A 25,756-nucleotide genomic window follows, 5' to 3' on the forward strand; every position below is an offset into this window, starting at 1 on the left:
CTGCAGAATGAGTACTTTTAGTATATTAGTATAACTTTTAGCTTTATGCTCAATAGATGCGCATCAGCGACCTGGAATTTAAACTTGTACATCTGAGTCATGCCCGTTCTCAATGTGCGAGAATATTTCCGACGGTCCGTGAAAGCTGCAAAGGTTTCTCATGCGCCACCATCCCCCCTCCACCCCCGCCCCTGAACACACACACACACACACACACACACACGCACGCACGCACATACACGCACATACACGCACACGCACACGCACACACACACACACACACACACACATAGATTCCAGTAGGCGGAGTCCGTGACGCGCTGGCCCGTTTGTGAATGAGCTGCAGAGAGTAGAGCGCTCACCTCTCAGAGCGGAGTCCCAGCCAAGCCCAGGAGCGGAGAGAGAGCCAGAGAGGGAGAGAGAGGAAGGAAAAGTTCGCCAAATGGATTTCTTTGCTGGAGTCAGACCTCTGTTATTTTCATATGTACTTATTAATGGCATACTAATTACATTGCAGACTAAAGAAGGTGAGTGTGTTTTTGAAATGATTCCCATAAGCTGTTTATCTGTCCTGTGTAAGTTTATTGGGGAGAAGCACGCGTGCCATGCGGGCACCAACTTTAAGAAATGTTAACCCCTGGAAACACACTGTCTCACTCTCATGAGAGTCTTAAATCGTATTTAATGAAAACGCGTTAATTGTAAGATAGAGTTTCTGGTTGAATTTGCATATTTAATAAGCAATCATCCGTTTTGAGAGTGACCCCTGCGGGTGCGCGGCTCTAAACTTTCTAACGCCAGCAGGTGAATTCTGCAGATAGTTTGTCAGTGCTATGCTGTCTGCAAAGCGTGGATCACTGTGGATTTTTTAAATGCCTTTTCAACTGTGCATAGTGTTTTTATTTAATAGAAATCAGTTTGACATTCCCATACTCAAAGTGGCCAATAAAACTAACTCTAAAGACTTTTTAAAGAGTTTTGAACAACTTTTTTTTTTTTTTTTAAGAAGTTGTTAGTTTTGTTAGATTAGATATTCACTGTAACCCTGTCAGCTTTTGGGTTATTCTTCAGCTAATTTAAAATCAGCCATTTATAAATATTTGTGTTTTTTAGATGACGTCCATTAATTCCCAGTCAAAGTGAGTCTCCTCTGATGAGTTTAATGGTTTGGTCTCATGTACTGATGGTGTTCTCATGTCTCCACAGAGGTGCTTTTGGACATGAGGGCCACAGGAGGTGAACTGGGCTGGCTGACATGGCCTTTAGATCAGGGGGACAAGCCCGGGGTGAGTATCGCTCCAGCTTCTCCTCCAGCTCCCACGTTTCAACTTGGAATCCGCCGCAGGATAAATGTGCACGGAGAAAAAGTACAGGCAGGGAGCTGAGCCGCGTGCAGGAATATTTGACCATTTGACTTGTGTGGTTGGCTGTTAAGTGGGCCTGGTGTGCGTACAAGTCAGGTTTCTGCACAATCAGGCAGTTAGAGCCTAATGGTTGCTTGAGTATGGAAGTGAGAAGGAGTTGTAGGATAGCAGCAGTTGCCTGCAGAGCATGTCTGGGCTACACCAAAGCTTAGGCAGACAGAATAGCTGCTAGCTCTGAACTGGGAATACTTGTGGCCTCTTGCGGTTTCAAGGCTTCAGCTCCAGAATTGTATGTTACAGAGCAATTAACTTTTAAAGTTTGCAGCATGTGGTACCTCTTTTTAGAGGGGGAGGGGTTTTAGATGGAGCCAGCCAGTCAGAGCTACCTTTTCCTTAAACCATTTCTACATTTAGAGATGCGTCAAGAGAATATTGCACCTAAGTGCTGCGGTTGTCTCTGTCCCAGTACACAGGAGGTATGTGTGCCGTCTCTCATATCGTGGTTTCAAAGTAGTTGACCAGTCAGGCTCATGCAAATTCACAGTAAATAGCCTCATTTCATGTGCTGATGACTCAAAGGCATGTGCAGGCGTGCTGCTCACAGTGGCTCACCCAACTTCCTCTAAGAGAGGTTTCACTGCTTAAATAATCACTTTGACACTTAAGTTTCACTAAGAAGAATCAGGCGTTAAATATAAATATATACATGTATTGAGGGTTGTTGGAAACATTTTTATGGTGCACACTTTCTCCCACCCTTCTGATAAGTATTATTAGAAGTTTTAAAGGCCCCTTATAAAAAATGTCCACCAGCTGTTTAATAGAGGTGTCGGTTCTGCTGTTATACGTCAAGCTTATGCGCGGAGGCACAGTCAGCCAACAAAGCACATTCCTTTAATTAATAGCACAGCGGCTACTTGCAGAGAGCAAACCACAGGATCTGCCCCCTGTGGGGCCAGTTGTTCCTCAAGAGGCAAAGTTATGTTAAAACACGCTGTCAATTTTTTTAGAAATATTTGCGGCAACATTTAGTATGCAAGCTTCAACACTGTTTGGGGAAGATGCCAACAGCAGCATCGGCATGTGAAAGACCGAACTGGAAATCGTTTGGTATCTTTGAAATGTCAGAAATGCTTTCTCACATAAAGTATGTGAGGTTTGCAGCGTTTCATGCTGTAAAGGCTCATAAAGTGGAGTCCTCCATGTTGCAGAAATGTGTTATTTCTGTGAATGATAGTTAAAACATTCACGGGGAGTAATTAGCGACATGAGGAACCGTGGGTTCCCCTGCACACAGACTGTTTTTGTTTCGAGGTTCAGATTACAGTGGTTGGACCTTCATGTGAAGTTCTATGGTGCCCTTTTATTTTTGCCTGCGTTATAGTCTTGGCTCAGCTCAGTGTGCGCTGGGACTGTCCAGGGGTCAGTGTTTGTACCTCTAACCTTGCTGGTTTGTGTGGTTCCGTTTCAGTGGGAGGTCGTCCAGAGGACCCTGAACGGCTCTCAGCTCTATACCTACTCTGTCTGCAACGTTGGAGAACGTGAGCAGGACAACTGGCTGCGCACCACCTTTATCCAGCGGCGTCCATCAGCTTCGCGGGTTTTCGTTGAACTCCAGTTTATCGTGCGCGACTGCAACTCCTTTGACGGCGCCTCGCTGACCTGCAAGGAAACCTTCAACCTCTTCACGTCTGAGTCGGACGCGGACGTGGGCACGACCTTCCGCAAGGGCCAGTTTAAGAAAGTGGCCACCATAGCGCCTGACGAGATCACCAGCAAAAATGAACTACGCATCAACACGGAGACAAGAGTGGTGGAGAACCTGTCCCGCAAAGGCTTCTACTTGGCTTTTCAAGACATCGGGGCCTGCATCGCTCTCCTCTCTGTCAGGGTCTACTACAAAACTTGCCCAGCCACGGTGAAGAGCCTTGCGTCGTTTCCTGAGACCGTGGCCGGAGGCGAGAACCAGGCGCTGAGGGAAGTGAGCGGGGTGTGCGTGGATAACGCTGTCAGCGAGGAGTTGCCTCGCATCTACTGCACTGTGGATGGGGAGTGGGTGGTACCAGTTGGACAGTGCCAGTGCAAGCCAGGCTATGAAGAAGTGGAAGACGCGTGTCAAGGTAAGGGCGTGCTCCTGAATCTGTGGTATTTGTAAAGGTCTTTCTGCCTCCAGGCACCTCGACCTGTCTTGGTGTAAACCCAGGATGCAGTTCCCATGAGTGTGATTAAAACGACCATTTGACGTGAGTCACCATTTACCTTCATCTGACTTGCCATGGGTTGTAAAACAGGTCGATATGACAGACTGCGGATATTTATCATAGGTGTTATTATCATTGCTTAGTGGAATTCTCCCCTTGGCTAACATGGCTCTTCTGCAATGGAAGGAATGCTCAGGCCTACTTGTACATGTCCTGGCATCATCCCTGACCTTGAACCGATACCTGTAAAATTAGGAAACATGCTTCTGAGTTTCAGCTATGATTTCGAGATGTACAGCTCTGTTTGCAGTTTGCACAAGCCACGATCATTCGCTTGTGTCATAAAATGAGACACCCCTTATGTCATCAAGGCTGAAGCTGGGCAGCGAGGACAGTTTTCAGTGCGGAGGAGCTCACATTCACGTGTCTCAAAAGCTAAATTTACCGTACACGTCTTCCAAACGCCCTTTGTAGCACAAAACGATGCCTACAAATCATCTTTATGGTGTTTTCTTTTTTGCCGCAGTCATGACTAACTTTGTAACCACATATTTAAGAAGCTGTTAATGAATATCATGTCATGTCACGCTCAAACACTTCGCCTTTCACAACACTCAGTTTATAACTTGCAGCCTGTTGCATCAGGTGATTTCCTTCTCTCTCATTATCATCTGCTCTCTTATCTTGATATGGGTGTGCTGCGTTGTCCAACCATAACTCAGTACTTTGACTTTGTAGCTGTGGTGTAGTTGTGTTTTTAAGACCTGCAAAGAAGGCTTTTATTGTTGTGGGAAGGGCTGTCACAGGGACTAAAAGTGATCAAAGCAGCCAGGGGGGCTACTGTACTGTGATGGATTAGCATCTTCAAGGCCGGTGGGGGGGCAAAGGGAGGAGGCAGGAGGAAGCTTCTGAGCCTCACTGACTTTGTTCATCTCAAGCATCACAGAAAACAGAGGCCCTCCTCTTGTGAGCGGGCATGCCGACGACATGTTTCCCCGTCTGCTTCTGCGTCCATCTCTCCGTCTTCCCCCCTCCACTTTCGCGAATTTGCTGAGCCTCAGCTTTGGGCTGCATTGTCTGTCTCCAGAAGTGTATGTGAATATACAACACAGGCTGGCATGCGAGGGCCTGTTGAGATCTGTTCCATGACAGAACTCCTAAAGGCTCCCATCTGCCCGGAGCACTCTTCCTCCTCCTCCTGCTTCTTCTGCAACTCTTGTTTGCGCACACGCACGCACACATGCATGACCTGAAACACACACACACAGGTATGAATGCCCTTGATCCCACTATGGAACACACACCTTGGACCGCAGTTGTAAATCCACATGCAGCCTGCCTATAATGGATTCGCTTTCCCACTTAGTTTCCCTCCCATTGGCAACAAACCGATAAAAGCGATGAAGTTTTCTGTCAGTACATCATTTTTAGCTGCGGGAAAGTGCCAGGTGAGATGATTAGGGAGCAGGCGGAGGAGGAGAGGCAGGAAGGAATGAAAGAAAAGTCATACAAAAGCCTCGGAGAGGCTGTGTTTAGTAGAGGGGTGTGATTTTAAAACAGAGAGAGGTGAGGAATGGAATGTAAAGGTAGGAGAACAATGAAGCGCTGTGTTTCCCCGTGAGTCCGGAGGAGCCCACCTCCACCTCCACCTCCTCTTCCCCTTTGGTTGGTACATTCCTGATCAGTTTGCCGAGGAGGAGCCTCTCCCAACATTACTCCAGACCTGTGGAATTCCCAAGGGGGGGAAGAGCAGCTCCAGGTCAGGCCCTCACATAAAAATGACCAAACAAAGAAAAACCCCCCAAAAACCACGAGATGAAGTCAAATGAGAGGTCGGAAGACGCACGAGGGCAGTTGTAGATGAAGGTGGAAATGAATCACAGGGTAGCAGCGCGGGGCCAAGATGAATGGTTCGAAGGGCTTAAAGCGGAATCTCATCCAGACACACAGTTAATCATTCTCCCCACTTCTTTCCTGCTCTGTGTGCCGTTCGGGGACAAGCCACAAAACTTCAATTGTGGTGTTTTTTCTTACTTAGGTTGAGAGTTTCCATGTTCAGTGATGTGTTCACTCAGTTTTATGGCTCCTCGGCCCGGTGGGACCTGTTAAAGTAGAGATCTCTGACTTTATCTGGTTTCTGTCTGCGTCTCCTCATCAGAGCTCGCCGCCGTGGTGTTTTTGGCTTAGAGATCACTCGTCCGTCAAACTGGGTTTCTAGGATCTTTTTTTTTTTTTTCTTTAAACTCCCCGTTGAGGTTTCTGTAGGTGGCGTGTGGCGCTCTTCTCTCGGAGGCCGTCATTGCTCATTTTAACTACAGAGTCCGTCTTTTGGACAAACAAACTCTAAAGATAAAATGCATCACTTCCCGTGCCGCAGAAGAACCTACCACAGTGTTTAGAGGAGCAAATGTAAAAGCTTTTATTGACTGGTTGTAAATCATATCAGTCGGCAGTAGTGAGTTACAAAACGGGTTTTGGTTTTTTATGAAAGCATCACAGGCCGCTATAAAAGGAAATAATTTTGGCTCTCAAAATAAATGAGCATCAGTCATAAAGTGCATCGGAAACAGAGTAAGCACAGTGGAAGCTGCTCTCAGGAGTTACGTTCATCACCACATTCCTGACAAGACTGATGAGGGCCCGGTGAAGACTGTCTCTGTGTTTTTTGTCAATTTAATGACTTTCTTGTTTATACTCTTTTTGCTGTCTGTTCCTCCCCTACCCTCTCTTAGTGTGCCGGCCCCACACTAGAGGATAATTGGGCAGATTTTGGGGCTGAGCCGCCCCTCCCGACAATCATGAGGGTGTTGCTGACTCGAGGCTGGTCTGAACAGATTATCTGGCCAAACGATTCTGTAGCGTGAGGCGTTTTCAGACGTAGTCTTAATGATACCAACTGGATCAGAGTCTCCCTGGTTCCAAATCGAATGCGTTTGATATGTGCGACTTGAACTACAAGCGATGGTAGCCAGTGAGAGCGCTAACCGGGAAGCATCACCAACCTGAATGTTAACACTAAAACTTTACTCCCAGCTCACCTCCGGCTCGCACTGCAAAATGTGTAAGCCGTGCTGATTCCGCCTTCTCGGCCGCGACTCCATCCTTTTTAACCTCTTGTTTTCCGTCGGAAAACGCAGCGCACACAAGTGCAACGAGCTGACGACGACAGTCTGCCTCCATGTTTGTTTTTTTCCTTAAGTCGTGTTTGATCTCACGGGTTTCTGTGAAGTTCCCGGAATCGACACTCTGAAATCACTGAGTAAACACCGAGTGTGTGGTCCTGCGTCTTCACTGAATCATCTGCCGTGTGCGTTCTTACGATTAAAATATTAAAAATCAGCTAAATCTCCCGTTAAGTCTGGGGCCTCCCATGTTTTTTGAAATCAGTCAAGATTTGAAAGTCACCTAGTGTTCACCAGGCATTGTGCAGCACTCAATGCTCATTATTAGTAAAAGTTCAAAATGCTACCTCAGTGAAATCACAGGAGTATTACCATTAAATTATACTCAAATTTAATGGCTCCTATCAGTGTTATAAAATTACATACATTATGTTATCATTATTAACATACAGTATGAGCAGCATTTAAATGTTGGTTGAGGTGGACATGATTTCATATATAAGTAATTAAATCTATACAATGCGTCATATTTATAAATGTATATATTTTGTGTGAAAAACCGTAATGCTAACTGTATTAGTTCAGTGCTTACTGGAAAGTCGTGCAGCAGGAGCACACAGCAGCATGAAGTGGAAAGTACAAGTAACCCAGACCTTTGCTTCAGCACAGTGATTGCGTTCATATAATTAGCCACTTTCCATGACTGACATTTGATAACAAAGAAGTATACTCAGTAATTGAGAATAATAAAAAAAGCATGCACCTGCTTTCCATCAGGACGCCGTGCTTTTGGTCTACTCAGTGACAAAATAAACATCCTTATTTTACATTCTGGAAAAAAATCGTAACTTTTTTGCAATTAAGCAATTGGCTGTTAAATCAACAGCAGCGCTGTGGGTTTCCACTTGTGACTCACTGTTGACACTGACAGAGTTTTCCTCCATTCCCTATCACGCCCTTCCTTACCCATAATCCTCCCTGGCACAATAGAACAGCATACCGCGTGTCACCCCACAAAGGACCACAGGCTGCCCCGGCTGGTCCTCGGGATTGTGCTCAACCGTCCAGGTCCGCACCTCAGCAGCGGCTCTAAAGCCTCAACAAATATGGCTTAATCCCGCATCATGGTTTTTCCACAGGGTCGTATATAAAAAGGGAGACGCTGTGTGGAATATGTGGACTGCTGAGGGCCGTTTTGGTGTCTTGGCAAAAATGGCATCCTGGTGGAACAACTGTCCACTGAGTTCCAGTAAAGTTATTATTCCTCTCGCCAAAGAGGTTCCAGTAAACTATTTTCTTTCTCCCCCTCCCTCCCTCTCATACGTGTCTCTAAACTCATCCTCAGCTGATGTAACAAACAGTTGGTGACTAAGTTGTAGTTGTGTGACTGAGCGCTGTGGTGAGTGATTTGTATGGGTAGTAATTGACTTGGGTGTGTTTGTGCTTTTTAAGTGAAGTAACTACTGGTTCTGCATGCTTTTTTGCCTTTGTGCAGTCTCTTTTGCCATCCTCTACCTCTCTCCCCACATCCTGCCTGTCCCTGAAGAGGCCTTCTATTTTAGCCTCAACTTTCCGCATGTCCTCTTGGATTTATTTGATAGTTTCTTATCTCAGCACATGATTCCCATCGCCGTTCTACCATTTTTCATGCCGTTTACTGAAGAGTCGTACACTGTTGCGCAAGCTGTCCCAAGTATAACAAACCGACAAACAAAAAGTTTTTGTTGTGTTCTTGTTGTGCGTGGAATCACAGAGCGACTGTTATTTTTGGCTGGTGTGGAGGTCATGAATACGACACCAATAGAGTTTAAACATCCCGTTTCACACGGCCCTGATGGGACTATTTAGACTGTGTACAGTTCTCCTCTTTCTCACTGGTAAATACATTTGTCCACGACTGACTCGTAAAGATAAATAGAGACTCAATTTGAACAATGCCGCCAATCAGAGAGTTTTTAGTGGAGAGGGAGAGAAAAACAACTGGTCCTGTTCACATAGTGATTAGGGCATAAACATCTGGTGAAGGTGAAACGTAAACTTCAGCTGTCAGTTTGTTTTTGTCTGTGAACCTTATAATGGAAGCTGGGATTTGGAATGATGATTGTTCACTTGGAAATACATCCGACAGGCAGATTGAGATCAAGTGGTTCCTGGTCAGTCGCCTTTAAATCAGCTTGTACCTGGAGCCAACTGGTTCCTCATAATCACCCCGTCCGTACCTTTTAAGAGCACAGTCTTGTGCAATTTCAGCTTATCTGATGGGGAGTATACAAAGAGACAGGAACACAGCACCGCACATCAGGATCTCAAGGTTTTGATTTAGTTGGCTTACGGTGGATTTCACATAATGAAATCATCTCAATCCTGCAGGATAATCCCCACACTGAAATTTTATGCTCTGCCGAATATCCTCGGCTCTTGATCCCTGGAGCCAGTCTGGGAAATGAAAAAAAAAAGTTGTAAGTCGCCGACTTACTCGGACAGCGCTGCTCATTTAGATGCACGGTCTGGCTTTAACCTCTCTTTTTCTTCCTCGGCTCTCAAAAGCCATCGTGATTACTTTGAATTTGCGGATTCCTCAGATCTCGTGCCAAGGTAACGTCTGCCTAGCGGGCTGAACTTGAGGGAGTTGGTTAGATAATGGGGGGACTCTGAAGGCACTTTCAAGTGGTGTCATGCACCGTCTTGTTGGGCCACGTTCGGAGTGCACAGAGCACTCGCAATTACTGTGAACAAGATGACAGGAAATGTCGAGATCGGGCGGCTCCTGTGGCTCTTTAATGTGGATCAGAGCAAATCGCACCGTCGTGGTTAAAAAAGTGCGATCGGTGTGATGGGCGAGCCTTCGAGGTGTCAGACTGCGTAGGACACACTTAATATCGACTACCTTGTGGATGCATTACGCACTGACAATAATGATTTTTGGGCGATTGTTGAGCGACATGTTAACATAAACCCACAGGTGGTTTTCTTGTTAGCATATACGGTAGCAAGAGTGACAAATAAAATAATGTGATGGCAGCCAAACATTTTCAGCTTTAGCACAAAATTGATTTAAAGCTGCAGTAACTAGTATATTTATTCATCTATTTTTGGCGAGTTGACAACAGAACATTCAGATAAGGTCACTCGTCCAGGAGACACAAAGCAACGTATGTGTTTAGTCTGAGATTTGTTAAGGGTCACGTGGTGAACTTCCAGCATTCACTCTTCTTTCAGCTCTTGTTTGGCCTCCACCAAAAATGAACTTCCAAGATGTTAAATGTCTTCAGCTAGCTGCTAACGAATTTGCGAGCTGCTAATGAGAGCACTGTTTTTTTTTTCCGGAAAGCTGAAACAGAGTGTGAAAAGAGTCCAAAAGCTGAGGGGACGTTGTGGAAAAGCTGCTAGTGACACGTTTCCCATTACACATAATTTCATGTATTGAAATCATAAAAAGTACTGGTTAGTGCAGCTTTAACCTGGTGTTGGTTTCTTCAAATTGAATTGTGCTTAAATGCAGTCTCCTAATTTAGTTTCTAAATGTCTGCCATTAGTCAAATAACTGTGTGTTGGTTGTGGTGGGGAAGTTGGGACATATTTCCTCTTGGTGACATTCCTGAGCCTGGAGTCTGTGTGTGTGTGTGTGTGTGTGTGTGTGTGTGTGTGTGTTGTGTTGTGTTGGGGGAGTCCGGAGCAATGTGAAGCACATTGTATTGTACTGCTGGTGTGTGAGGTCAGCACTTTCCTTCCCCCATGTCAGTCACCCCCCCAGCACCGCAGCACAACGCCACCCACCCACCCTTCACTGCTAACAGGACGAGCCCGCAGCGGAAACCGGAGGTCACCTAATCCCTCGGTGACTCCCCGACCCGTTGGCTCAGGGCTTTCTATTGTCACTCCACGCTGAGCGGCCGCGCTCAGCCACTTTCTATTTTGTAGTCCTGCCTGATAAGTCATTTTGTTTATTGGTGCATTTGGTCCCATTTTGGCCCCTTCCCCTAACCAGGAAGCAGACGGCTGCCGGCATCCAGCGTGTGACATGTTGGCTCGCCGTAGCGTAGTAAAACGGTGTTGTGTTTGCCACCTGGCAGGCTGGATTTGACCAGCAACATGGAGAAATGCGGCCAAATGATCATGACTGTGGTCCGGCGGAGGCCTCAGAAAGCTGCGACTTTCATGTCAGCCAGGATTGGTTTCCTCAAAGTATCGGCTTTGCTTTAGACCAGAAACCTTTGAGCCTCCTTGACTCCACTTTGCACTCGCTGCATCTGTCCTGCTGTCGGTGAGTGTGAGTGGACAGAGGGAGTGAGAGGAGAAAGGGGATCAGGGTATTTATTGTGTTGGTTAACGACCCCAGATGAAAGCCTGAGTGCAATTGTAAAACAGATGTAATGCCCTTACAGCTGCTCCATTGGTCAGCTAATCCTTTTGACTAATGGCTACCCCCCTCCCACACGCACACACTTCCATCAGCCCCTACACCTTTACTGCCCCCTGCACCCCACCTCCCCTCCTCTACCTCAGTGACCCCTGACTCATGTTACCGGCTCACCTCCCCCATCAGAGACCTCCATTGTTCCACCACAACCCGACTCCCCCAAAATGCTAATGACATGTTGTCACTCTGCATACAAACAAAATGACATGACATATTGCAATTACGGGTCTGACCAGCTCTGGAATGAAAATGGGGGGGTTGGGAGGAGAAGTGAAGTAGATGAGGGCACGGACAAAGTGAGGACTCACTTGGCTCCAGATACATTTGGGGAGCTGCCCCGATAAGGATCTAGACATTGTACTTATTTCTTACAGATTTATTTTTCCAAGATGTTTTTCATTCACTGGCCATACTTCTGAATTTAACCTCCCTGCTCATGAGACGAACCACCGTCTTCTGCTGCAACTCCTTCACCCTCCTCCTCCTCCTCCTCCTCCTCCTCCTCCTCACTGTGAGCATGTGTTTGTTTTACTTGGCCACTGACTCCCTGTAAGCTATACACAGTTTAACTCACAACTACCCTGAGGCAGACATGACCTTTCTGCCTTTTTAAAGCCCAGCGCCGAATTGGACTGTGGGCCCCCCCCCCTCCACTTACTCCTCCGGTCCTGAGGCCGATTTCTGCTGTCGAGCCACCATGTTACCCCATTCATCCATCTATCCGATCATGCATTCATCACTCGGCTATCTCATCCATCTTAACTTCTGCCGACAGACCGGAGGGGGGGTGCCTTGGGGGGCTCCCACTCCAGAGCCACTCGGGCTCCCAGAATGTAACAGGCCCCTGCACTCACTCTCAATAAACAAACACAGAGCCACTCAAGGCACACAGGGCCTCTCAAATGACAAACAGCTCTGTGCTCTGTAGCAATAGGGAGGGAGAAAATGGCTTTTCTAAGTTTGTCAGATGTTTCAACTCAGAAGAGCCTGAGAGACTTTTGTTTATGAGAGGGAAAGCAAGCCCCCCCTTTGGTTTTAGTGCCCACGTACGTGTCGGGTTAACACATTGCGGCTTCCTTTACAGTTATTCTGCCTCTGGACTGTGGTAGTCGCAGCACTGGTTCTTCATTTGGTCACGCTCCCCCAGTGTGTTTCCATGCTTTGATTGGCTGCTTTAGGAAGGAAGGCTGCATCAGCCTCACACTTCCTGCTTCCTGTTGTGTCCAGCAACAATCCAAAGTCCCCCTCCACCTTCTCCATGAAACCAAGAGGTTTCCTTTCACCGGACTTGCTCTTTTGTCGAGGAATCCTCTTATTAAATACCTCAGCAGAGAGTCATCTAGGTTCCTTTACTGTCACTGTGACTCATAAGTTGGAGAGACACAAACTCCTTCACCTTTGTAACAGAGAGCTGAGGCTGAAAATGAAGCAGCAACAGGCCTCCTGTTGGGTGGTGTGCACTGGAATGCTTCTTGATTATAGAGGCGGCTCACAGTGTAAGGCCATCATCTCCGCAGACCTGACCACGATGCATTGCAGCCTGAGCTGTTGCGCCAAAAAGAGGCTAGTCCTCCTCTATTCAGTTGCCATGTGGCATTTCGGCTATTCCCATCTGCAGTGCCTGTGTGTGTGTATGTTTTTTCTTTCAGCACTTGAATGGCATGGCATTCTCCTTGCCTGCTGGTCAGTGGTGAATAGCAATGTTAATGGGTTAGCTGGGAGCCTTTTTAGTGAGGTCTGGGAGGAGAGGAAGGAGGGGAGGAAGGAATTTGAGGATTACGAGGAGGAGAGGTAGGGGTATGAATTGGGGTTTGGGGCAGCAGCTGTTCCCCCTTCTCAATGGAAGAGTTCGCCCTGGCCTGTCTCTTTTCTTTCTCCTCTCTTTTCTTCAGTCCTCAGCAGGATACAGTATTCCTCTCTTTCTTTCTTGAACCTTCTGTTCCGCCATAGCACCTCTCTTCTGCCTCGCCCAACCTCTGCCTCATCTGCGTTAATGAGTAGCAGTGAAACAGCTGGACGAGGCGGAGGGGAGATGCTGTCTTGAGGGGAGGATTGAGCAGCATGCAAGCCTATTGGACAAACATGCAAATTCTTCTGGTGGCGAGTACGTTTCTGTCCACCATTGTTGTCATTCTTTTCAGTTAATGCACACCTCTCCGCTGCAGCTCCGCCGCATCTTGGTGAGCCGCGGCAGAAAAAAGCTGAATGGAGTCTAAGAGAAACTCACGGCCAGTCGAGTACGTAAATCCCCTTGATTTGACTGAAATGGAGCCGGAGATGTGTGCTTTCCGTCCTGTGTGTGGTCACTTGTGGCTTCCAAATGAGTTTCATTCAAGTGAACCGCAGTGAGGGGCAGCCATAGAGCCAGACAGTATCTCTGAGTGAATCTGATATTGTCTTTGTCCTTGGCTCTGCTTTTCAACTCGCCCCCGCTGGAACCTGACATCAAAACTGCGTGTTTGCCTTTGACTGACTGTTTCGTTGCTTCGCCACGGTCACTGGCATGAACTTCAATCTCTCGCACATGCTTTATTTCAGTTGGCCATCGTGTCCTCTTTCTACCTTGTCTGATTGTACTCTTGCCATACTCGTCTTCATTTCCATTCCTTCTTTTCTCTCTTGCGTCTTTCTCTTCTGCTGTCCTTTGGCCCACAAGTCGGCTCTCATTTACATTGTCAACATCTCATGACATCTGTCATGAGCTATTTAAACGCTCCAGGCAAATGACTTGGAGGAAGGAAGGAGGTGTATGTGTATGTTTATATACGTGTGTCTGTGTGTGTGTGTGTGTGTGTGTGTATGCGTGTTGCTGAATTGACTTGGCAGAAGGACATGAACAGGTGACAGGCAGCAGACATAATCCCTCTTCTGATGTCAGATTTACCCATGTGTCCACGGGTGTGCTTCGCATACATGTACGTGTATTTTGTGCATACATATGGGTGTGGGTAAATGTGTACAGTGCATACATGAACGTGTGTGTGTGTGTGTGTGTGTGTGTGCATGTGTGTGTGTGTGTGTGCAGATGAAAGTGTGATGGTGTGAGGACATGAGCAGCAGCCGTTGGAATGCTCCTGCAGAGTTAAAGGGGGGGTGTCTCATTTTCACGCTCCTTCATGGCGCGCTCTCTCCAAAATTTCACACCATATTAAGTTCATGTTTCACCACTGCTATGCACAGCTGGATCCTCTACCTGTATTTCTTTATCCCAAGCTGGACGTGTGAAATTAGGTGTCATCTTATCTCGGCGATACTGTTTCAGAAGTCTCCTGTGGGTGTCTGATAGAAAAAATACACATGATTGTTGAGTGTGAATGGATGCTCTTCTTTGGGCTGCTTCGCTTCTATTTCTTAGTGCTTTTCTTGATTTTTGTTGCCTGTTTTTCTGGCTGTTTTGGAATGTGGCCGGACTGGTTGTGTTTGTTGGGAAAGAGACAGTAAGAAAGCAGCAACAGGGAGGGGGGTTGGTGGTTGAAACAGCAAGGAGTAGGAGTGCCGCTCAGGCAGGGAGTCTACGTTCCTGTTGCAGGGTTGGGCCCATGTGAGCAGCGACTCTGCTGGAATGGACAGTGTTGCAATGAGCAGAGTCAACACTGTGCAGAGCCGTGGCTCTGTTTTCCCTCCCATATCTCTGTCACTTGTCCAAATCTGACCTTCAGCCTTGACATAATAACGTGTCCACTCAACCTTTCTGTGTTGCGTGCAAGGTGAAAAGTTCACAGCATTACGGATCTTTGGCAGAGGCTTGAATGAGCCAGAGGAACTGGCTGTGCACTGTGTCATACGGGATATTGCCTGAAGTCACTACCGTCCTCGCTCACCTGCTCATGCAAATGTCTTTTTGTGTTTGCAGAATGTCAGGCTGGCTTCTTCAAAGCAGCAGCATCCGGTGACAAGTGTGAACCGTGTCCTGCAAACACCCAGAGGCTGGACTCTGGAGCTTTGTTTTGTCCCTGCATGAACGGCTTCTACCGGGCCCCAACCGACCCCCCTACTGGACCCTGCTCAGGTAACAAGTCCCCTTGATGTCTACCTTGAACCTTGCAATAAGAAAATTTGGAAATATTAGCTGTTAGTGACCTTAACCCTGCCATGTAACATCATTTCCATGTGTGACTTTTGTAGTGTGACCTCAGAAAGTGACTTTTGTTTGAACCTTACTGGGTTTTCAGGGATGAACTATTGTTCTGCTCCTCTACATTTTGCATCCTGTGGTCTTCTTTCTGTCTAACATCTCATATCCTTTCTCAACCTGTGTTCATCAGGCCTCCCCTCTGCCCCACGAGACCTGGTGGCCACCACCAATGCAGGAAAGCTCCTCCTCTCGTGGAGCCCGCCTGAAGACACCGGAGGTCGGACAGACATCACGTACAGTGTTGAATGCCAGCGCTGCGAGGGACTTGTGTGCCAGTCCTGTGGAGAGAAAATACGCTACGAGCCAGCCAGCGCGGGCCTTATCGACACCAAGGTTTTGGTGAGCGAGTTGGATGCTCACCTAAACTACACCTTCACCGTGGAGGCACACAGCGGCGTGTCGGTGTTCACCGATCAGGCAGTGGCACGGGCTAGTAGACCACCATCCACCAGCGCTCTGACGACATCTCTGCTCTACACAGGTGAGTGCTGCTGATATGAGGCAGTGGAGGGATGTTATCTGTGCTGCAGTAATGACAGATCCTATCTGTCAGGCAATGACAGCCCTGCAAGGTGAGTGCAGTGGCACCCCTGCACAAATGAAATGAACTCTCAGATTAATAATAGAGAGTGCAGCCACATTTTTTGTATGTTTGGAGATTTTCACATGCCAAAGATACTGAAGTATTCTGTACCCTCTGTCCTCAGATCCCCCGAAGATTACCACAATGCGACTGGTTGAGAGGACCTCCACAAGCTTGTCCCTTTCCTGGGATGTGTCGCCCCGACCACGGGCCCAACCCCGGCCCATCCGCTATGAACTCACCTACCGCAAGAAGGTGCGTCATTCTAGTTTTTTCTGTCATGTCTTATTCTGCATTTACTACAGCACGAGTTTAAAGATATTTAAGATAAATAAGCTCACAGCTCCTGATCTGATCATCATCTTGAGTTAAACATATATTTCATCAGCAAAGACGTCAAACTTCAACATAAATGCTAAAACTGAATCTGTGGCTTCCATCTTTAACAGTAACATTGCTTCTTTTTATTGACTCTTCCAGGATGATAACCTGGATGTGACTACCTACATCGTGCTCATACAGGAGAAGAATTCTGCGCAGATCAGCGACCTGGCCCCGGGCACAGCCTACCTGTTCAGAGTGCAGGCCCTGAGCAGCGATGGCAGCCCCGGAGGCTCCAGCATGGAGGAGCAGTTTGAGACCTTGCTGGAAGGTACAGAGCCGAATCACCACGGAAAAAGTTTCACATCCTTTGTTCGAGAGTGGGATTTCTCTGATGTGTGCCTATGTTTTCTTTACTTGCCTTTTCAAGAGCGCCTTACTCAGAACAACACAGCAGTCATCTTCGGCGCAGCAGTTGGAGGAGCGGCCATGTTGTTCATAGTGATCGTGGTCCTGTTCCTACGCAGACGGTCAGTAGCCGCCCCCTCTGCTGCTCTCCCTGCCTGTCTGTCCTGTTAATCAGTCAGAATACACCCTCCTTCACCAGCTTCCTCTCTCATTCTTTTGCCTTTCCTTTGTGGGGCCTCCACATGGCCTTTGCATTCACTCTGTCCTCACCTCTCTCTTTCTTTCTTCCTTTAGCCAACTTTCTCTTTCTCTTTATCTGGATCTGTGTCCCAGCACTCGCTAGGGAGGAATTTGTGTTGAATGCGCCTTGTCATTGCTCAGTGGTTATATTCTAGTGAGTGTTGGGGCCTTTGAAAGGAAATTGGTCCAGGGTGTTACATTGTTGGTGATAAGAGGCGCTTAGTTCCCTCTGTACCAGACCACAGGCACTTTGTAAAGGTGACCTCGGCCTGTGCTGTGGCAGACTGTAGCCCGTCTGTCCACCTCCCTCCCGCCTGCTTGTCTGTCTTTCAGTCTTTAAATCGGCTTGGCAAACACAGTCTATCGTCAGCTTTTATCAAAAGGCCGCTTCGTATGAATGGACACATTGCACCAGTGTCGGTATCCTTTTGAAAGCTTTAGGACATCTTGAAAAATGGCTACAAAGGTTGCTATGTGCTATTGATATTAAAGCAGGCAAATGATATAAAGACAAAAGTTCATTTGCTCTTTGAAAGTGGGATATTAATTTGTGGATGGGTTTTATCTTTATATTTAGGAAAAGAAACTCTCACACCCGCCAAGGACCAGAGGACACTTACTTCTCCAGCTCAGGTAGACAAAAAAAAAACTCTCATCTCTTTATTTCACTTTAGTTTATTCAATTCTTAACAGTTTTCTTCCTTTTTCTCACAGAGCAACTGAAGCCTCTGAAGACCTACGTGGATCCACATACATACGAGGACCCCAACACAGCCGTCCTGAAGTTTGCCACTGAAATCCACCCCAGCCACATAACCAAACAGAAAGTCATTGGAGCTGGTGAGTGACAGCTCTGCTGAGACAATCTGCTGTGGGGCTTAACGCCGAGATGTTGAAAGATTTTTCCAATCCCCAAATTCGCTGTTTATATTGTGCCTTTTCCACAGCTTAACGGGCTGACTGACAGTGGTTACTTTAGTGAGATTAGCATCTATCTGGCTGAGTTCTCACACAACAAGTTGAGACATTTTTTTGTGTGGCAACTCTTGGCTGTGGGATCTATGTGTTTTGGCTCAAGCTGACACGAACAATTACACAAAGCAAGTGTTGCAGAAACAGCGCTTTGGAAGGATATCAGAGCACCTTCGCGGCCCTGCCCAGATCTTTCATACATGATACGTTTTTTCAAGCACCTCCACCTTTACCCTTTGAACCGACATCCACCCCCCTTCCCTAGTTCCCACGATTGTGCCCCCCACCCCCGTCTCCTAATGTGACAGCTGATTCTCATGCTTCTACACCACAGGCCATCCACCAGTTATACAACATAGGCTCTGTCTCAACACCCAGCCAAGACACACCTCTGTGAGAGAGCCTCAGGCAAAACAGCCACAGACACTTCCTTATTTTCCCTCTGTTGCAAACCCCCTGCAGCTAGAAACCTGAGAACACGTACCAAACGCTCACACGTCTGATATCCCTTTTCTAATTTCATACTCCCATTGATGTTGCTTTTCTGCAGGGGAGTTTGGTGAGGTGTACCGTGGTATTCTGAAGGCGCCGGGGAGGAAGGAGGTGGCAGTGGCTATCAAGACGCTGAAGCCAGGCTACACAGAGAAACAGAGGCAGGACTTCCTAAGCGAGGCCTCCATCATGGGCCAGTTCTCCCACCAGAACATCATTCGTCTGGAGGGGGTGGTCACCAAATGTAAGGACTTCTGTGAGTTTTGTTTGGGATTCTTTTTTTAAAAAAAAACTTTTTTCACTATTTTCTTTCATGTTTTGGACCAGGTCAGGCACATAATTTGTTCTTTTTTGTGTGTGTGTGTGCAGTCCAACATGCCATGATTGTGACTGAATACATGGAGAATGGAGCACTGGACAGGTACCTTAGGGTAAGTTCACCACACACCATTTTTTCAGATGTAAATGTCTCTGGTCTAACTTCCATGATCTAGAACTTCTTCAGGGCCATGGTCTCTATCTTATGATTTTGTTCTGTACTCTCATGTCTGTTTCTTTTTGTCTTGTGTTCCGTTTTCACCCATCAGGACCACGATGGCGAGTTCGCCGCCTTCCAGCTGGTAGGCATGCTGCGTGGCATCGCTGCAGGCATGAAGTACCTCTCTGACATGAGCTACGTCCACCGTGACCTAGCTGCCCGCAACATCCTCGTCAACAACACCCTGGAGTGTAAAGTGTCAGACTTTGGCCTGTCACGGGTGCTGGAGGATGATCCCGAGGGGACGTACACCACAAGCGTAAGTAAATATGGGACCTGTTAGCTTGAGCAAAAAAGATTCGCTTGAGGTGCAGCTGATATCTAGGGGCAGCAATGTCAGTTTTAAGATTCTTGAGTCCTTTTTTTGTTCCTCTGTCTCTAACTTGAATTTTTTTTGCCTGAACAGGGAGGTAAGATCCCCATCCGTTGGACAGCTCCAGAGGCAATAGCATACAGGAAGTTCACTTCAGCTAGTGATGTGTGGAGTTTTGGCATCGTCATGTGGGAGGTCATGGCCTTTGGTGAAAGGCCTTACTGGGACATGAGCAACCATGAGGTAAGTTTCAGTGATTACACAAAGTTTACAGATTGCACTTTGTCGTTAGAGCCAGCCTAACTGTAAATTCTTATGGTAAACGTACCAGCGACAGAAAGTCTAATTACTCACCTGAAAACTTTGCAGGTGATGAAGGCTATCAATGAGGCTTTTAGACTACCGGCGCCGATGGACTGTCCCTCAGCCGTTTACCAGCTGATGTTGCAGTGCTGGCTCCAGGATCGCTCCAAGAGACCCCGCTTTGGAGACATTGTCAACCTGCTGGACAAGCTGCTGCGGAGCCCCGACTCCCTGAAGACCATCGCAGACTTTGACCCACGGTAAGATTCATGTACACGCCTCTTTCTCCAGAACTGATAATTCAGTAGCTGCCACTATCAGCAAGTTCTTGGACATTCTTGGGAACAACCCTGTAATCAGACTTCTTGCAGACTCTTTTTTTTCCAATATAAACTCTATTTTCGGTGTCACTTCTTGTAGCTTCTCTCTCAGTTCCCCCTCTGGTTGACGTTATCTGCTTATGCAGCACCAAACCCTGATAGTATGCACCCAAAGTCCTGTGGTCTCCTTTAAGACGTGGAACTTTTCTCAATTTTAGAAAGAGCTCTGTTAGCCTAAAGAAAAAAACAGCAGCATTTTGAAGAGTGACCACATTCTTACTTAGGTCACTAAAAGAAAGACTGAAGACTGGACTGCAGTAAGACCTGACTTTGACGATCTAAAGACTTGAGACAGACAACAATCAAAGAGACAGAGAAAGGGGTATGGCATGCAGGCAGCAATCAAACCAGGAGCATTGTATTAATATTTCACACCTCAGACTTGTCTCATTTGACTTGAAACTTGAATTTGTCTGACTTGGGACGTGACTTGGACATTTCTTGATCAACTTGAAACTTCACTTGGACTCCTGGTTGGCCTACGGCCTGAATTGGACTTGTTTCAACTCTCTGGAGACTTGACCTGGACCTGCTTCAAAACACTTAAACACAGCTCTGGCAGCAGCTCTGCGTTTACTCTGAGTTATAAAGGGGCTGTGTGTTTTGGGGTTGTTTGGGGAAGAAAGGCGAATGGCTTTAAGATGTTCTACTTAAACCATTAAACTGACATACTGACACCTTGCCTGCCAGGTTAATGTGTGTGCAATCTTGGCAGGGGATTACTAGAGCTCTGTTGTTCGTGATCATGTGCATGAATGAATATTTTCCCTTTTGTGAGGGAGCATTAAAGCCAGAAAGGGTGAGAAAGGACAAAAGGCTGCGGTGCTTGTATCTTAATCGGCTCTCGCCCTGACTGATCCAACTGGTTTTTGTCACTAACTGGTTTCCTGCACAGTAATTACAGTCCTCAATCATCTGCCTTTGTTGTGGGAAAGCCTGTTGATTATTATCATTTGGATCTACTTTTCTTTGCTTGCAGCGTATCCATCCGCCTGCCCAGCACCAGCGGCTCAGACGGTTCCCCCTTCAGGTCGGTGTCTGAGTGGCTGGAGTCCATCAAGATGAGTCAGTACAGTGAGAACTTCACCTGCGCTGGGGTCGTCACCATGGACCAGGTCCTGCAGATGAAGAATGAGTAAGTGGGATGTGATTTCACATTTGGTTACACCACATAATAAGTTTAGATTTATTTATTTTATTGACTTGTGAAGTATGTTTTTGGCAAAGAAGAAAAACATGTTGTCAAATTAGGCCGTGAATTAAACCAACATGTTGCACAAGGATGTTTTTCCTCCCAATGCGAGGTCTGTTATGAACTTCCCTCTAGCAGTTTATGCATTTGTTTTCCTAAAAATGTTGCTTTTTAACAGCCATCTGAATAGTTTGCGCACAATATAATCTCCAACCTCAGTTACAACTTGAGAAATGTTTGAGATGGAAAAAGTAATGAAGGGAAGGAGAAGGAGTGGGCTCATTTGTGGTAGGCTGGCGGTGGTGGCTTGTGGTCGCTGCAGTCCTTATTCTTCTTTCCTCCCTTCGTTCTTTTCTCTCATCCCTCCCTTCACCCACACACACTAGCCGCCCCGGGCAGCACTTTTGCTAGAGCCCCCGAAAACCACCAGTTTTGCCTGGTAAGGGCAAAGGCCTTCTGTGGCTTCTTCAACATTAAAGGAGGGAAGGAAGAGGAGAGAATAGTGTGTGGAGCAGGAGAAACTAGAGGAGATTAAGGAACTGAACTAGATGGATGAGAGCTGAAGCCCCATACTCGGCACATTTGTACTTCTAGAAAGATTGAAGAGGTGCGCTCAGAATGTACCCCCTGAACCTATCACAGGGTAGTTTAAGGCAATTGGATCTTCTCAGTGTGTACGAGTGCTAAGGGGGCAATTTAATGAAATCGACTCAACCTTTGGACAAAAAAAGACTTAGTGAAGCACATTATATAAGGTTGTTTTGGGGCAATAACGAGGGCCAGAGATTTTCCTAACCGCACGACCAGCCAAAAGGAACCCCCTCCCCTCCTCTGCCATAATACACGTATCTCGTTTGGTCTCAGCTTGTGATTTGGGAAGATGGGCAGACTGTAAAGCAGACGACAAACCCTTTTGAAGTATTTGTCATACAGAATGGTGTGATTTCATGGCCCCACGTTTCCATCTCAGGGCATCTGGTAGCACTCTTGCAAAACCAGCAGTTATTTACAACCCACCCTCTGCTTGCCAGACAAGTGATTCATGGTCAACAGGGAGAATCCTCGTTAAGTAATTAAGGCTGTAATTAAGGCTTTGACTTGAGACTGCTGTGTTGCAGGGCTTTTGCAGGTTTGCATCATGTGCTCATGAAGAGCGAAACCCCCAGTGTTTTCCTTTAATGTCAAAGATAAATTGAAACCTCAGCACATTGCTGACTTGGAACACACCCCACCTTGCTGCATTGGTTTAGCAGTGACACTAAGCATGAATGGAGTCAGCTGGCGTTTTGTCGCGTTTGATGAGTGAGTGATGAGTACTACAAGGCTTGGGAGGCAGGAAGGATGTGCGAATGTGAAGTGTTGGAATGAGGCCAAAGTGTAAACCCACGTGTAGCTCCTCTTATATCCTGTCATGTGTTTCTTTTCCAGGGATATTAAGAACATCGGGGTGAGGCTGCCTGGCCATTTGAAAAGAATTGCCTACAGCATCTTGGGTTTAAAGGACCAGACCAGCACCCTGAGTGTGTTTGCAGTGTGATCGTGACAACGAAGGGAATTAAATTCGGGCACTGAAGCAGGCAGCCCTTTGAACTCTAAGCTGAGCTGGAGCGAAACTGCAGGGACGGCTTTGGATCGGCAGGACCAAGAGAACTGTGCCATCCTTCGAGGCCGACTGAATGAGACTGACTTACTGTACATTTTTCATTTCTTCATCTTATCCACACGGGAATTGAACAAATATACAATAGATGTATCAAGTAGACTCTGTATATTTAGATATCTATTTTTATTATCTATGTCTTCAGATTCAACTCATTGCTCATTGCTCATGTGCATTTATCATTTGTTTTCTTCATTTCGCATTCCTGCTTCATAAAAATCAGCAAACAAGCCAGTCCTTTATCAAACAAACAAGGGATGCACAGTAAGTGTGATAGTATGGGGGCAGTGGAGTCCAGCCCTGGCTCAGCGTTCTGTTGGTGCTGATGTCACAGCGTCCGTCTTTAATTGGCACTTTGGTCCGTTTCCTGTTAGGCCAATTAGGACGGAGAGTCGAGAGGGCTGAAATGAGCTTGAGCTGGCCAAAAGTTGAAGAGATGGTGTTGCTTGAGTGCATAAACACGGATGGACTTGGTGTTGTTTCTGGCCTTCTGCTGGCTCTATGCAGAAATTAAGCTATAATCATATAAGTGATGTTATATGAAAAAAGAGAGGATATACTGTATATGAGGTACTCTGTGTATACTTTTTTGTTTCCTCATGTTTGGGCAATTACCAAAAACATTGGGATTAAAACCTATAATGTAGCACTTGGATCAGAGAAACTCATCATCTTGGTTTGTCTCAGAATTGCAAGAAAACGGCTGTTATACTCAAAATCCTGAACAAGATGAAATGCTATCAGAGTGAGAAACTGCGTGAATGAAACTAGAATGCAATTCATCTGTTTGTAGCATGTCAGTAATGAAGAGGGGGGAGGGTGACGTTTGCCAAAATGCAAATGCCCTGAAAAAAAAAAGTTTTAATGATGATGAGTCTTGTTGTGGTTGAGATGATTTCATACTTAATAATAGTTTGGTTTGCAATTTCAGTGTCTCATTTAGTTTTGTAGAAGCTAGACAAATATTCCTGCATATATCCGTTGGTTGGAGTAACATGTTGACGGGATGAAACTATATGCTTTGACAATTTAGTGCCTGACTTGTCCCAGACATTCAAAGACATATTAAAGTGCCTGTCTGTGGAACATTAGCGGGAGGTCGCTTGTAAAGAAGCAGCTCTCCGGTGTAGTGAGAAGTATATAGTGGACAGTTTTCCCAGTGCTCTTAATTGATGACTGCAAATCATTGTGTTACTGATGTACACCTTCCTTTACTTGAATTTTTACTGTATTTTCAAATGTATCTATGATTCTATTGTAGCTGATAGCTCCATCTTTGGAAAAGGGATTTTTTTTTATTGTTTTTACTCTGGTTTACTGGCTGCAATTACATTTAAACACACTTTGTATGATTTCACTATTCACCATTTTACCAAACTGATTATTTTTCTAAATTCCCATCTTTTTCACATACAAAGCAATGTCTCCTACTTCTGCTGCCTTTCCAAACTTTTAGAGACTTCCTTCATCAAAGAGCAAACTCCTTCCTTTTTGCCTGTTGTTTTATACTGTATTTAATAGCCTATTTATTTTTTACTTTTATTTATTTATACTGATGAACACTGAGCTGGGATTATAATTGAAGGTTGTTCTCTCATTCTCAACAATAAAGAAAAGCTCTAATGTCCCTCTTGTACTCCTGAATTATTCAGACCTGAGATTGCCTTCCTTGCTTCTGTGGATCATAAAGTAACCCTAAACTGAATTTGGCAGCGCCCGCTGGATGATTGACACAAAACAGAGCAGAGGAATGCTTTATTTGTTTTAAACAGTGCCAGGATGTTTATGCTTCCACCTGGATATCCTTATAATGCTGCTGGATTACCTGTGATAAACATGCGAGCGCACACACACACACACACACACACACACACACACACACACACACACTCCCACAAGCAGATACTGTACTCTCATCACCATTTCTCTCTCAGCAACTACTGAGGACATTTTATTAGATTTGTGTTGTCTAATCAAATCAACCAGATATTAAACCGTGAGATAAAAGTAAACCTGAGCAGCTCAAATTTAGCTCTGATGTTTGTATGTAATAAACAGAGATCACACTGTCATCTGCCATTTGATTACTCTTGCCTTGGGAAATAAGCCGCTGCGTGACACCACATTTTCTTCTCCCATGAACTCTTCTGTTGTGTCACAGCAGAAGTCAGATGTCAGAAATTCTGCCTTCCGTCTCAGAAAAATACAGCGGAACGACCCTTTGCATTGGAATCTGGAGTAGTAAGGACAAGAAATGTGAATTTTTCACAGATGCAGTTATCCATAAGGCATAAATACTGTCCCACACACCTCACTACATTGCATTTCTTCAATATAATGACTTTAATATCATGTTTTCATATGCTCATAAGCATAATCACAATCCTTAACGTCTAAATGCTGTTTCAGCATTGCATGACCACAGATCTATCAAAACACTTGTGTGGTACATTGTTACAGCTTTCATAGTTTGAGGGATAATGGGTGTTTTTCACTGGAGATGTTATGACCTGGTAGCCAAAACTACACAAATAAACCAGAGTTGCAATAAACTGGAATCATCCTTTAAATCTCGTGGATTTCCACTGGAGCTTGGGATGTGTTAGCAGTCAGTCCAACCCAGATCCCTAAACTTAACCCCCACATGAACAGCCCTGACGTGACGCCCACTCCCCTCATTACTTACATTTGCATACCAACCAGGGGTCAGAGGTCAGACATTTTATTTGGCAGCTTCAAATGTCTGACCTTGAGTGGAATGTAGAGTTGTGTTGGGCGAGCAGGAGAGCGTGTAAATGTCCTCATCTAATGTTGCGTTAGCAGCATGTTGCATCAGTTAACTGTTCAGATTGCAAGGCTTGCACCTGCTGAGGGCAAGAATGCAAATAAAACGCAATAAAATGTGAAGGTTCATGTCAGAGAATTCAGGCAAGTCCAAACATGCCCAACGCTCACTCTGTGCCTCACCTTGACGGATCCACGTCGCCTTATCTCACTCGCTCTGACCTTGCAGTGGCAGGGAAGTCCCTGGCGCCGCGCGTTTTGAAAATTATCAGCTTTGGTTGATTGATGCGAGTGACAAAGCCCTAAATGCATTCCTAAGATAAGAGTC

The 25,756-nt window shown here is 46.1% G+C and overlaps 1 protein-coding gene across 2 annotated transcripts; it reads left to right on the forward strand.

Annotated features, from left to right (window-relative positions):
• The first annotated feature begins 374 nt into the window (after window positions 1-374).
• On the forward strand, window positions 375-24,271 carry epha2b (eph receptor A2 b). 2 transcript variants are annotated; one of them, XM_041946805.1, is made up of 17 exons: window positions 375-527; window positions 1,207-1,286; window positions 2,836-3,484; window positions 14,961-15,116; window positions 15,373-15,723; window positions 15,950-16,080; window positions 16,306-16,477; window positions 16,577-16,676; window positions 17,372-17,427; window positions 17,509-17,634; window positions 18,317-18,514; window positions 18,628-18,689; window positions 18,846-19,055; window positions 19,203-19,352; window positions 19,479-19,672; window positions 20,772-20,927; window positions 22,413-24,271. In XM_041946805.1, the coding sequence occupies exons 1-17, from the start codon at window positions 443-445 to the stop codon at window positions 22,519-22,521; spliced, it is 2,985 nt and encodes a 994-aa protein (XP_041802739.1). In that variant the 5' UTR covers window positions 375-442; the 3' UTR covers window positions 22,522-24,271. The 2 variants fall into 2 exon arrangements, with proteins under 2 accessions (XP_041802739.1, XP_041802741.1); XM_041946807.1 differs by having other exon boundaries at window positions 18,317-18,502.
• The last annotated feature ends 1,485 nt before the right edge of the window (window positions 24,272-25,756 follow it).

The sequence above is a fragment of the Chelmon rostratus genome, chromosome 10 (genome assembly GCF_017976325.1).
Source record: "Chelmon rostratus isolate fCheRos1 chromosome 10, fCheRos1.pri, whole genome shotgun sequence".
In the NCBI taxonomy this organism is placed as follows: domain Eukaryota; kingdom Metazoa; phylum Chordata; class Actinopteri; order Chaetodontiformes; family Chaetodontidae; genus Chelmon; species Chelmon rostratus.

Bases quoted from the DNA above. Each gene is read 5' to 3' on its own strand.
- epha2b (XM_041946805.1), top strand. From the start codon at position 443: ATGGATTTCTTTGCTGGAGTCAGACCTCTGTTATTTTCATATGTACTT. The intron at 15,724-15,949 runs GTGAGTGCTGCT...CTCTGTCCTCAG, and splicing joins GACATCTCTGCTCTACACAG to ATCCCCCGAAGATTACCACA. The intron at 19,673-20,771 runs GTAAGATTCATG...CTTTGCTTGCAG, and splicing joins ATCGCAGACTTTGACCCACG to CGTATCCATCCGCCTGCCCA.